Source organism: Scyliorhinus canicula, chromosome 2, assembly GCF_902713615.1.
Source record: "Scyliorhinus canicula chromosome 2, sScyCan1.1, whole genome shotgun sequence".
NCBI classification, from domain to species: domain Eukaryota; kingdom Metazoa; phylum Chordata; class Chondrichthyes; order Carcharhiniformes; family Scyliorhinidae; genus Scyliorhinus; species Scyliorhinus canicula.
The window spans coordinates 129,866,693-129,879,180 of record NC_052147.1 but is presented as its reverse complement, the minus strand read 5'-3'; the positions used below and the strand labels follow the sequence as shown (position 1 = coordinate 129,879,180).

General features: G+C 49.0%; 1 protein-coding gene across 5 annotated transcripts in view; it reads left to right on the top strand.

Annotated features, from left to right (window-relative positions):
- Positions 1–167: 167 nt before the first annotated feature.
- Positions 168–12,488, top strand: part of pcnt (pericentrin) — a 352,612-nt gene continuing 340,291 nt past the window's right edge. For 4 of the 5 annotated variants that reach the window (XM_038786588.1, XM_038786581.1, XM_038786572.1 and 1 more), the window contains exon 1: positions 168–449. In XM_038786588.1, the coding sequence (XP_038642516.1) occupies positions 402–449 (48 nt within the window). In that variant the 5' untranslated portion in view covers positions 168–401. The remainder of the gene's footprint in view (positions 450–12,488) is intronic. The other variant, XM_038786597.1, reaches the window with a different exon arrangement.

The window sequence follows — 12,488 nt, the reverse complement described above, 5'->3', positions numbered from 1 at the left end:
CCTCGGCGGGGTCCAAGGGGGGGGGGGGGTCACGTGGAAAGGCGGGGCCAGGCGCACTTGCGGTTGTCGGATTGGTGGAGGTTCAGCGAGAGGGCGGGGTCGGGCGTGCGAGCGGGAAGATTGATTGGTGGGGTGGGCTGGGCCAGGCCAACGGCGCTGTCAGTCATGGCAGCCATGTTGAAAGCGGAGAGCAAGAAGCCGTTGCAGAGGGAATGAGGGAGTATTGAGGCGGTAGTTGGGGATGGGGTGTTTGCAAAGTGAGTGGTGCAGATGCAAATGGTGTTAGAGATACCCTGGCAAGCGGTAACTCAACCAATTTGTGTGCCAGAGAGAGGGAGAGAAAAAGAGGAAGTGGCTCACACACTTAGAAGAGGGGACCTCCACTCAAAATATCCTATATCATGGAGGACGAAGAGAGACGGAGGAAGCTGCAGGTTGGAAGAGCCAAGGTAACGAGTTTGAGATAACTAGTCACCCAACAGTAAGTCAAGTAAAAGAAAAATATTGAGGAGATTTAAAACTCTTTCTCTACTTAGAGGATCCCAGACCTGCTGAATTTCTCTCAGTACTTTCTGTTTCTATTACAGTAAATCAAGTGCAACGGTGGAAAGCCAAATAGGAACATCCAGTAGTGAGAGTAGAGGAAGCAGCAGGCACTGTACAACAAGTGTCTGATTTCATATTTGATTGTGGTCGTAATGATTGTGTCGGAACCAGAGTTCCTCTGATTGTAAATGCACTAGATCCTCCAGTATCTGGACAACTTAACATTGTTGTAACGCTGAAATATCATGTAACACAGTGGTTCGCCCTGTTACTTCACAGCGACAGAGTCCCAGGTTCAATTCCCAGTTTGGGTCACTGTCTCCGTGTTTGCATGGGTTTCGCCCCCACAACCCCAAAATGTGCAGGTGTTGGCCAGGCTAAATTGCCCCTTAATTGGAAAAAATGAATTGGGTACTCTAAATTTATTTTTAAAAATGTAAGCCTACTTGTGACAAAGATTATTAAATATCGATATGTACAACAGTATGTGAATCAAAGCAATCTGGGCTCTGGTCCAAAGATGTGTAGGTTAGGTGGATTGGCAAAGATCAATGCATGGGGAAGTGGGCCTGGGTGGAGGGTTCTTTTGGAGGGTCAGTGCAGATTTGATGGATTGAATGGCCTCCTTCTACACTGTAGTCATCAATGGAATTTACCGTACAGAAGGAGGCCATTCAGCCCATCATGTCTGCGCCAGCCTTGGAAACAGCACCCTACTTAAGGCCATGCCACCACCCTATCCGCATAACCCAGTAACTCAACCAAACCTTTTGGACACTTAAAGGGCAATTTAGCATGGCCAATCCACCTAACCCGCACATCTTTGGATTGTGGGAGGAAACCGGCACACCCAGGGCAAACCCATGCTGACAAGGGGAGAAAGTGCCAACACCACACAGTTACCCGAGGCTGGAATTGAACCCAGGTCCCTCGAGCTGTGCGGCAGTAGTGCTAACCACTGTGCCAGCATGCCACCCTATGTACCCCTGGGCAGACTGCCTGTAATTACCGAACAAAGGCACCTAACAAAGCCGCTCATGGCTGACTGACAAAAGCCTTGGTCATTCCTCGAAACATGGGACCTGATTTCCTGCTGCGTTGCCTCCCGGCAACCGATCCAATTGCCGAAAACATGTTTTGCACCAGGCTCTGAGCCAATCGCGAGCCACCCGACTTGCGATGCCTGGTGCAAAATAATCATATTTAAATGAGCCATTATGCTCATGTAAATATGTACAGCTTGCTTGAGACCGCATTCTCCCGGTGAGGCCTCCCTGGTTTCCACGAGCGGAGACCAAGTGTAATTTTGGACAATATTTATCTGGGAGTTTCCTGCCAACTTTTTTGCTGAGACCCAGACCAGTATTCACCCACACTCAGTCATTTGTTTTGAGCTTGGAGAGCTTCTCACCGGTAAATCCCATATTTAGAATTTTTTTCTGCAGTGTGGAACTAAACGCCAGCAAGACCGGCTCCTTCGACATCAAGACGCAATTTTGAAAAGATGCTGCAATCTCAGTGTGCTTGCTGGTCTCCCAACCCCCCCCCCCCCCCGCGACCCAGGGACAATGCAATCCCCCACCGACATGGGGAACATACCCAACCTCGAGAGGCAACCGTCGCCCATCACTAAAGGTTAACGTGAGTCCCCCTCATCACAGAGGCATAATAATAATCTATTATTGTCGCAAGTAGGCTTCAATGAAGTTACTGTGAAAAACCCCTAGTCGCCACATTTCGGTGCCTGTTCGGGGAGGTTGGTAAAGGAATTGAACCCGCGTTGCTGGTCTTGTTCTGCATTACAAGCCAGCTGTTTAGCCCACTGTAATCCCGCTTCACACCCATTCATCCACCCCCAAGTGACCTGCTATGGGGTCATAGAATCATAGAATTTACAGTGCAGAAGGAGTCTATTCGGCCCATCGAGTCTGCATCAGCTCTTGGAAAGAGCACCCTACTTAAGCCAACGCCTCCACCCTATCTCGTAACCCAGTAAGCCCACGTAACCTTTTTGGACACTTGAGGGCAATTTATCATGGTCATTCCATCTAACCTGCACATCTTTGGACTGTGGGGGGAAACCGGAACACACGGGGGAAACCCACGCAGACACTGCACAGACAGTGACCCAAGCTGGGAGTCAAACCTGGGAGCTCTGAAGCAACTGTGCTAACCACTGTGCTAGTTCTACCCTTCATGGGCCTCACCCTCTCCCATCTATCATGACCCCCACTCACCCTCCCCAACTATCCTGGACCCCCCACCATCACCCTCCCCATCCATCATTACCCCTCCCCTTCACTTCACCCCTCAACCTCATAACTGCTTTTGATGGGCATGACCCCCTCAGGCACCGCTTATTGACTGTGCAAATCTGGCACGGTCCTGGCAGGTTAGCATTGCCTGCCCCGACCACCCGGGGGGGGGGGGGGGGGGGTTCCAATGTGGATTTGGGTGGCACAGTGGTTAGCACTGCTGCCTCACAGTGATTCCGTGGAAGAGAGGCATTTAGTCACAGAAACTCTGCCCCTCCTGGAACTACAAATTGCTGTTTTAGCAAGGTTGAGGAACACGTCCATGAGATGATGTTTGTGTCTTGTCCATCCCTTCCTCGTGTGCTCGCTGTTAGTCTCACCCGGGTGGAATAACAGGGTTGGAGAGAACAGATGTTGGAGCTGCATCTCAATATGGCGCAATCCTGCTGACAAAGCTAGTACAGATTGAGCATCCCTTCTGCGATACCCAAAACATTTCTTAAATCCACACTTTTTTTTGAGCGCCGACCTGACATCATGAATGGGAAATTCCACAAGGCTCCTGGGAGATGCGCAGTTCCCATCACGCGCCGCACATGCACAGCATATTCTGAAATCTGAAAAAGTTCGAAATCTGATATACACTGTGCCCCAAGCATTTCGGATAAGGGGTACTCAACAGCCCCTCACACTATCTGAGATCACGCAAGCCTATTGGATGTTCTCTTTGTACCAAAGCCAAAAGCATCAAACTGAATGAGATTAGGTAGCAGGCTGAATTGGCTCTTCGGTTTCATCAGCCTTGAATATTTTTTGATGACATTACTTATTAGAAGCCAAATGCTATATTCTGAATCAATCTGACAGTATGATTACTTGGGTTCACAACATAGTTGCCTCATTTGATCTTGGTTTAGACGTTCTACCTATTATTATAACTGAACTGGCTCAGCTGTGTTAAATTGAATCCTAGCTCCCCAGGGGATGGTGTAGGAAATACACCTGTGTATGATATTGGGCTGGGGTGATAGCAAGGAGGATGCAATAAAAGGAAAATGTTTTAATTCTGCTGCACCATTGAACTATGACTAAAATGAGATCAGGTGAGTGAAGGTTTAGCTTTTGAGAAGGCTGCTTGACAGGTTTACATTTTTGACTATCTTTAAACTGAACACCCAGATTATGTTTGAAATCTTCAAATTGACGCAGACTTGTTTGAATGCTTTTCATCCACGTAGCAGCTTCCGTCCATCTTTTCCGAAGCTGATCACCTTCTTGCTGGGTTGCATTTCCAGAGGTGCTGGTCGCTTTTTAAACTGAGCACAAATGGCCATGCACGTGTGAATCTTGAATGTGAGCATTCTCATTTCTCAAGATCAGGCCTCAACTGATCTTAACCTTGTCGACTCAACAGCCACATGGGCTTTCAGCGTATTGGGTGGGTTGAATCTGACAATTGATTTCCTCCCTAACCTGGAGCCAGATCTGCTTGTTATATACAGTTGAGAGATCAAGCCCGGTTCCTTCCTGGTCTTTGCACCTTAACATCAAATAAATTAAGTAATTGGGGGATCTCTTATATTTCTGATGCTGCATGGGATTAGGCAACAGCATTTTAAAAGTGAGCATTTTATAGGTTGAAACAATTAGTTTGACACTATGAATTGGCAGTGAATGCTTTGAAGCTAAGATTAGTTTTTTTTAATAAGCACAGAGCGTGTGTGATACAGAAGGCATGTTGATATTGCAGATATGCAGCTATCCTGAAAATTGCAACTTAATACAGTGGCTGAGTACAGGAGTTATGCCATTCAGCCCCTTCCCCCTGTTCTGCCACTCAATTAGATCACAACTGATCTGCCCCTCCGCTCTTTTTTATCTCTCCTTTGAAACGTCCCTTGTTATCCCTAACTAACATAATTCTATCAACCTCAGTCTTAAATTTCAATTGTCCCAGCATCCACAGTCTTTTTGGGCAAGGGATAGAGTCCTGTATTTCCATTACCGTTGTGTGAAAAGTGCTTTGTGATTTCACTCTTGAATGGCTGGGCATTAATTGTAACATATGTGCTCCATTGTTCTAGATTCTCCCACTGTGAAAATAGCTTCTTTGTACAAATACTATTGAATCATTTTAAGCACTGATGCAAATTTCTTATAACATTTTTGGCATCAAAAAGCTTTACATTTCAGTTACTGGTGTTAGTTATACCAGTATTTGTTGTTGATGTTGTTTCTGGACACTCCCAGCCCATCAGCTGCTTTGACTACCCTGAAAGTAATCTCTTGTTTCAAGTTGGATGAACCGAGACAGATGGTTGCAGCATTACATTTTTCTGACTTCTGAGATCAGATGGTTTTTTGGGTTATTCTTGTCTATGAGCATCTGTCCTGTTGGATGAACAGAGAATTTGTATAAACTGGAGGGTAAGAAATCCTTCCAGAGGACAGCACGGTGGCGCAGTGGATTAGCCCTGCTGCCTCACGGCGCCGAGGTCCCAGGTTCGATCCCGGCTCTGGGTCACTGTCCGTGTGGAGTTTGCACATTCTCCCTGTGTTTGCATGGGTTTCGCCCCCACAACCCAAAGATGTGTAGGATAGCAATCTACAGTATTTCTAACAGCCAAGACTTGCTCTCAAATGAAGTCTTGTAAACAAAATTGGATCAATAACAGTTGAAGCTGTTGAGGCCTTTTTTTTTTTACAATCCAAATTATTTAACTTCAGCAAAAGGTCTGATTTTTGTGTGCATGTCTGATTCTCCCAATTTTCACATTTTTTTTCTGGGTCCCTGTTCAAATGACCAAATCTTTCTACTGGGAATTGTAAAGGGATGATGTCTTTCTCCCTGGAATGGAAAACTAGACATTTCAAAACACATTTTTCATGTTACAAACTGCAAAAGGATCCCTGGAAGTTAGTGTTTCTTGAGAGAGAAAATGGAAATCTTCAGTTCTGGTGACTTAGGATACTTTGTGGCACTTTGGAAATGTTGAGTGTATGGTCTACAGAGAATTTCTGTGCTGTAAGTATTGAGAACATCTGGAACAGCTTTACAAACTGTTACTTCAAACAGACGGGATCGTCAGTGGCAGCCACAAGTGTGTGCTAAAATTAGTCCTCTAGATTGACAACTGGACAGGAAGCTACTTCAGTGTTGATGCTAGATTTATTTGTATATTGATAGCAGTGTGCCACACATTTTTCAACTGAGATGCATGAATGCAGGATAATGTTTATCTGGGCCAATCTTAATTAATGACCTAAATTATTAGTCACACTGATATTAGTTACACAGTTCAGAGAATTGTGATGATGAAGGAAAGAAGTGCTTTTATATAACTCCTTGCACAACATCAGCATGTCCCAAAGTGCTTTACAGCCAATGCCATACCTTTGTTGTGTAATCATTCTTGCAAATGTAGGAAACGTGGCGGCTAATGTTTATACAGCAAGCTTCCACAAATAGCAATGGCGAGATAGTCTGTTTTTGCTGATTGAGGGATAAATATTGGCATTGGACATCATGGGTAACTCTCTTGCTTACTTTGAAATATTTATAGTATTTTGCCAATGAGAGGGAAGTTTAGCCTCTGTCACATCCAAATGCTAACAACTCCAGCAGTGCAGCAGTCTCTTGGTACTGCATTGGAGCGTCAGCTTATATATTTATGTTTGAATCCCTAGAGTGGGACTTGATCCCACAGTCTCAAAGACGAAAGTGCTGCCAGCTGAATGTGGGTATGAATGATAGAGTAGGACATAGAAAGAGGCTCTGCTAAGGACGTATGAGCAGCTCGGGCTAAATTAAAAAGCACAACCACAAAGGTGGTTGTGGATTACTACCTGAACAACAAGCAAATTGGCATAGGGTAAATAAGATCAGAGAGTTGAATGCATGGCACAAAGATTGTTGTGTGTGTAATGAGTTTTGATCCATGTGGCAATGGCACCAGTACTGGGGAAAGAAGGAGCTGTACAATTTGCAAGGCCTGCACTACACCTGAACCAGTATTCTGATGAATTGTATAACTAGGGCTGTCGAGAGGGCTTTCAACTAAATAGTGTGGGGCGAGTTCACATGAGGGGAGATTTGGAAAGTTAAGGAGGAAGCACCAGTCAGTAATGCAAGGTAATGATAAACAGAGTGGGAAGGGACAGAGCATAGTCCAAAGATGTGCGGGTTAGGTGGATTGGCCATGCTAAATTGCCCGTAGTGTCCTAAAAAAAAAGTAAGGTTAAGGGGGGGTTGTTGGGTTACGGGTATAGGGTGGATACGTGGGTTTGAGTAGGGTGATCATTGCTCGGCACAACATCGAGGGCCGCAGGGCCTGTTCTGTGCTGTACTGTTCTATGTTCTATAAATGTGAGTGCATCAGCAAGAGTAGACAAAATTGGTTAAAAAGATAGAATTAAGAACATAAGAACTAGGAGCAGGAGTAGGCCATCTGGCCCCTCGAGCCTGCTCCACCATTGAATGAGATCATGGCTGATCTTTTGTGGACTCAGCTCCACTTTCCCTTCCCGTCCTCTAAAGGACCAATATTTACCTTAGCCACTCTTTTTTGTTTTATATATTTGTAGAAACTTTTACTGTCTGTTTTTATATTCTGAGCAAGTTTACTCTCATACTCTATCTGACTCTTCTTTATAGCTTTTTTAGTAGCTTTCTGTTGCCCCCTAAAGATTTCCCAGTCCTCTAGTCTCCCACCAATCTTTGCCACTTTGTATGCTTTTTCCTTCAATTTGATACTCTCCCTTATTTCCTTAGATATCCACGGTCGATTTTCCCTCTTTCTACCGTCCTTCCTTTTTGTTGGTATAAACCTTTGCTGAGCACTGTGAAAAATCGCTTGGAAGGTTCTCCACTGTTCCACCATAAAGTCTTTGCTCCCAGTCTACCTTAACTAGTTCTTCTCTCATCCCATTGTAATCTCCTTTGTTTAAACACAAATCACTAGTATTTGATTTTACCTTCTCACCCGCCATCTGTATTTTAAATTCCACCATATTGTGATCGCTCCTTCCGAGAGGATCCCTAACTATGAGATCATGAATCAATCCTGTCTCATTACACAGGACAAGATCTAGGACCGCTTGTTCCCTCGTAGGTTCCATTACATACTGTTCTAGGAAACTATCGCGGATACATTCTATAAACTCCTCCTCAAGGTTGTCTTGACTGACCTGGTTAAACCAATCGACATGTAGATTAAAATCCTCCATGATAACTGCTGTACCATTTCTACATGCATGTTATTTCTTTGTTTATTCCCTCCATAACGTTACTATGTGGTGGCCGATAGACTACTCCTATCAGTGACTTTTTCGCCTTGCTATTCCTGATTTCCACCCAAATGGATTCAACCTTATCCTCCATAGCACCGATGTCATCCCTTACTATTGCCCGGATGTCATCCTTAAATAACAGAGCTACACCACCTGCCTTACCATCCACTCTGTCCTTCGGAATAGTTTGATACCCTCGGATATTTAACTCCCAGTCGTAACCATCCTTTAACCATGTTTCAGTAATGGCCACTAAATCATAGTCATTCACGATGATTTGCGCCATCAACTCATTTACTTTATTCCGAATACTACGAGCATTCAGGTAAAGTACACTTATGTTGGTTTTTTTTACCTCTGTTTTGAATTTTAACATCTCCAGTTTTATTCCTTTTAGTATTACTGGGCCTATTCACTGAGCTCCCCTCAGTCACTGTACCTTGTACTGTCGCTCTTTTTGATGTTTGACTATGGCTTTTCTTTTTTTTTAAATAATTTTTATTGAAATTTTTGCAAAATATAAACAACTCAACACTATTAACAAAACAACCGCGGTAACACCCCAAGAACAATTCCCACCCAACTTCAAAAGCAACTACAAACAAAAGAAAAAAAACAAGAGAACACCCAACAACAAAAGGGAAAGAGATAACACCCGCCACATCCCACAGACCCATGTACACAGTTCTTCCTCCCCCCGATCCAAACCCCCTGGGTTGCTGCTGCCGCCGGCCTATTTCCCTACCGTTCCGCCAGGAAGTCCAGGAAAGGCTGCCACTGCCTAAAGAGCCCTTGTACTGATCCCCTCAGGGAAAATTTTACCTTCTCCAATTTGATGAACCCCGCCATATCATTGATCCAGGCCTCCACGCTTGGGGGCCTCGCATCCTTCCACTGAAGAAGAATCCAACGCCGGGCTACTAGGGACGCAAAGGCCATAACACTGGCCTCTTTTGCTTCCTGCACTCCCGGCTCCACTGCGACCCCAAAAATTGCGCGTCCCCAGCGACCCCAAAAATTGCGCGTCCCCAGCCTGGCTTGACCCTGGATCCCACCACCCTCGACACCGTCCTTGCTACCCCCTTCCAAAACTCCCCCAGCGCTGGGCACGCCCAAAACATATGGGCGTGGTTCGCTGGGCTCCCTGAGCACCTAGCACACCTGTCCTCGCCCTCGAAAAACCTACTCATCCTCGTCCCAGTCATGTGGACTCTATGCAGCACCTTGAACTGTATAAGGCTAAGCCTCGCACAGGAAGAGGAGGAATTCACTCTCTCCAGGGCATCCGCCCACGTCCCCTCCTCAATCTCCTCACCCAGCTCCTCTTCCCATTTACCCTTCAGTTCCTCCACCGAGGCCTCGTCTACCTCCTGCATCACCCGGTATATGTCCGAAATCCTCCCTCCTCCAACCCACGCCCCCGAGAGCAACCGATCCCGCACCCCTCGTGGGGGCAGCAAGGGGAACCCCTCCACCTGCTGCCTGGCAAACGCCCTCAACTGCATGTACCTAAACATGTTCCCCGGGGGAGCCCAAACTTCCCCTCTAACTCCCCCAAGCTCGCGAACCTCCCCTTCACAAACAGGTCCCTCAACCTCCTAACCCCTGCCCTGCGCCAGCCCAGGAATCCGCCATCAATGCTCCCTGGGACAAACCGACGGTTCCCCCGCAGCATGTCCCCCGTAATTTTGAGGGTAGCCGCCACCACCGGGCTCGTGGTATACCTCGTTGGAGGGAGCGGCAACGGCGCCGTTACCAGTGCCTCCAGGCTCGTGCCCACACATGACGCCGCCTCCATCCTCTTCTATGCTGCCCCTTCCTCGTCCATTACCCACTTACGCACCATCGCTGCGTTGGCAGCCCAATAGTACCCACAGAGGTTGGGCAATGCCAGCCCCCCCCCCCCCCTATCCCTGCCTCGTTCCAGGAACACTCTTCTCACCCTCGGAAACCCATGCGCCCATACAAATCCCGTGATACTCCTGTTGACCCTCCTAAAAAAGGCCTTCGGGATAAGGATGGGGAGGCACTGGAACAGGAACAAAAACCTCGGGAGCACCATCATCTTAACGGACTGCACCCTCCCCGCCAGTGACAGCGGTAACATATCCCACCTCTTAAACTCCTCCTCCATCTGCTCCACCAACCTTGTGAGGTTGAGATTGTGCAGGGCCCCCCAGCTCCCAGCCACCTGGACCCCGAGGTACCTGAAGCTCTTCCCTGCCTGCTTCAATGGGAGCCTACCAATCCCCTCCTCTTGATCCCCCGGATGCACCGCAAACAACTCACTCTTGCCTAGGTTCAACTTATACCCCGAGAAACCCCCAAATTCACTAAGAATCCTCATCACCTCCGGCATCCCCCCCCCACCGGTCCGCCGCATACAGCGACATTCGATGCTCCTCCCCACCCCGCACCAGGCACCTTCAGTTCCCTGACTCCCTCAATGCCATGGCCAGGGGCTCAATTGCCAACGCGAAGAGCAAGGGGGACAGTGGGCACCCCTGTCTCGTCCCCCGGTACAGCCGAAAGTACTCCGACCTCCTCCTGTTTGTGGCTACACTCGCCATCGGGGCCTCGTAGAGCAGCCTCACCCACCGAATAAACCCCTCCCCAAACCCAAACCTCTCCAACACCTCCCACAAATACTCCCACTCAACCCTATCAAAGGCCTTCTCCGCATCCAATGCCACCACTATCTCCGCCTCCCCTTCCAGGGCCGGCATCATAATGACATTGAGGAGCCTTCGCACGTTCGTATTCAACTGCCTTCCCTTCACAAACCCCGTCTGGTCCTCATGAATGACCCCGGGCACGCAATCCTCTATTCTAGTGGCCAGGATCTTTGCCAGCAGCTTAGCGTCGGCGTTCAGCGGCGAAATCGGCCTCGATGCCCCGCACTGCAGAGGGTCCTTGTCCCGCTTCAGGATCAAGGAAATCAACGCCCGTGACATAGTTGGGGGCAAAGCCCCCCCCCCTCCCATGCCTCGTTAAAGGTCCGGACCAACAGGGGGCCCAACAGGTCCAAATACCTTTTATAAAATTCCGCCGGAAACCCGTCCAGCCCTGGCGCCTTCCCCGACTGCATGCTCCCTATCCTTTTGACCACCTCCTCCAGCTCGATTGGCGCCCCCAGTCCCTCCACCTGCTCCTCCTCCACCCTCGGGAATCGCAGCTTGTCCAAGAAGCACCCCATTCAACCCCCCTCCACCGGGGGATCCAACCGGTACAGTTCCCCATAGAAGTTTCTGAAGACCCCATTAACATCTACTCCCCTCCGCACCACCTTCCCAGCCTTATCCGTCACTCCCCCAATCTCCCTGGCCACATCTCGCTTCCGGAGCTGGTGCGCCAGCATCCTGCCCCCCCCCCCCCAACAACACTCCCGTGAGCCAGCTAACTTCTGCTGACCCTGGCGACTCCCGCCCTACCTCCGACTCCTCCCCACGTGGGACTACCCCTCCTCCATCGTGCCCGTCAACCCCCCCCCCCCCCCCCCCGCTCTTGCGCGGGAAAAGAAAACAGCCAGCAATGACCCGCGCTTCTCAGCCCCGACCCCGACCCCACCATGTCCCAGCGCGGGAAACCCGCAGAAAGCCCGCCCTGCCCGGCCCCGCCTCCTCCAGGTCTACTCCCATTGTCAGTCCCCCCCAACAGCTCCCCGAACTCCCTGTTTACCCTTCTGCCCGAACCCGACCCCTGCAGAAAAACCCATATAGAAAAGACAAATCGACATCACCCCACCCACCCTAAGGCCAACCCACATCTTACATTAAACCAAGCAAATACAGTATTATACAGCATCCCCCATCTTAGACCCTCAGTTTGAGTCCAATTTCTCGGCCTGCACAAAGGCCCACGCCTCCTCCGGGGACTCAAAATAATGGTGCCGATCCTTATAGGTGACCCACAGACGCGCCGGCTGCAACATACTGAACTTCACACTCCGTCTGGAGCACCGCCTTCGTCCGGTTAAACCCGGTCCTCTGCCTCGCAACCTCCGCACTCCAGTCCTGGAAGATCCGCACCTCCGTGTTCTCCCACTTGCTGCTCCGCTCCTTCTTGGCCCACCGGAGCACACACTCACGATACACGAACCGATGAAACCGCACCAACACCGCCTGCGGCGGCTCATTCGGCTTGGGCCTCCTAGCCAGAATTCTGTGGGCCCTCTCTAACTCCAGGGGCCCGTGGAAGGACCCAGCCCCCATCAGCGAGTTTAATATAGTCACCACATAGGCTGCTAGGTCCGACCCCTCCAGCCCCTCCGTGAGGCCCAGGATCCGCAAATTCTTCCTCCTCGACCGGTTGTCCAGCTCCTCGAACCGCTCCTGCCATCTTTTATGGAGCGCCCCGTGCATCTCCACCTTCCCCGCCACGGCCACGACCTCATCCTCC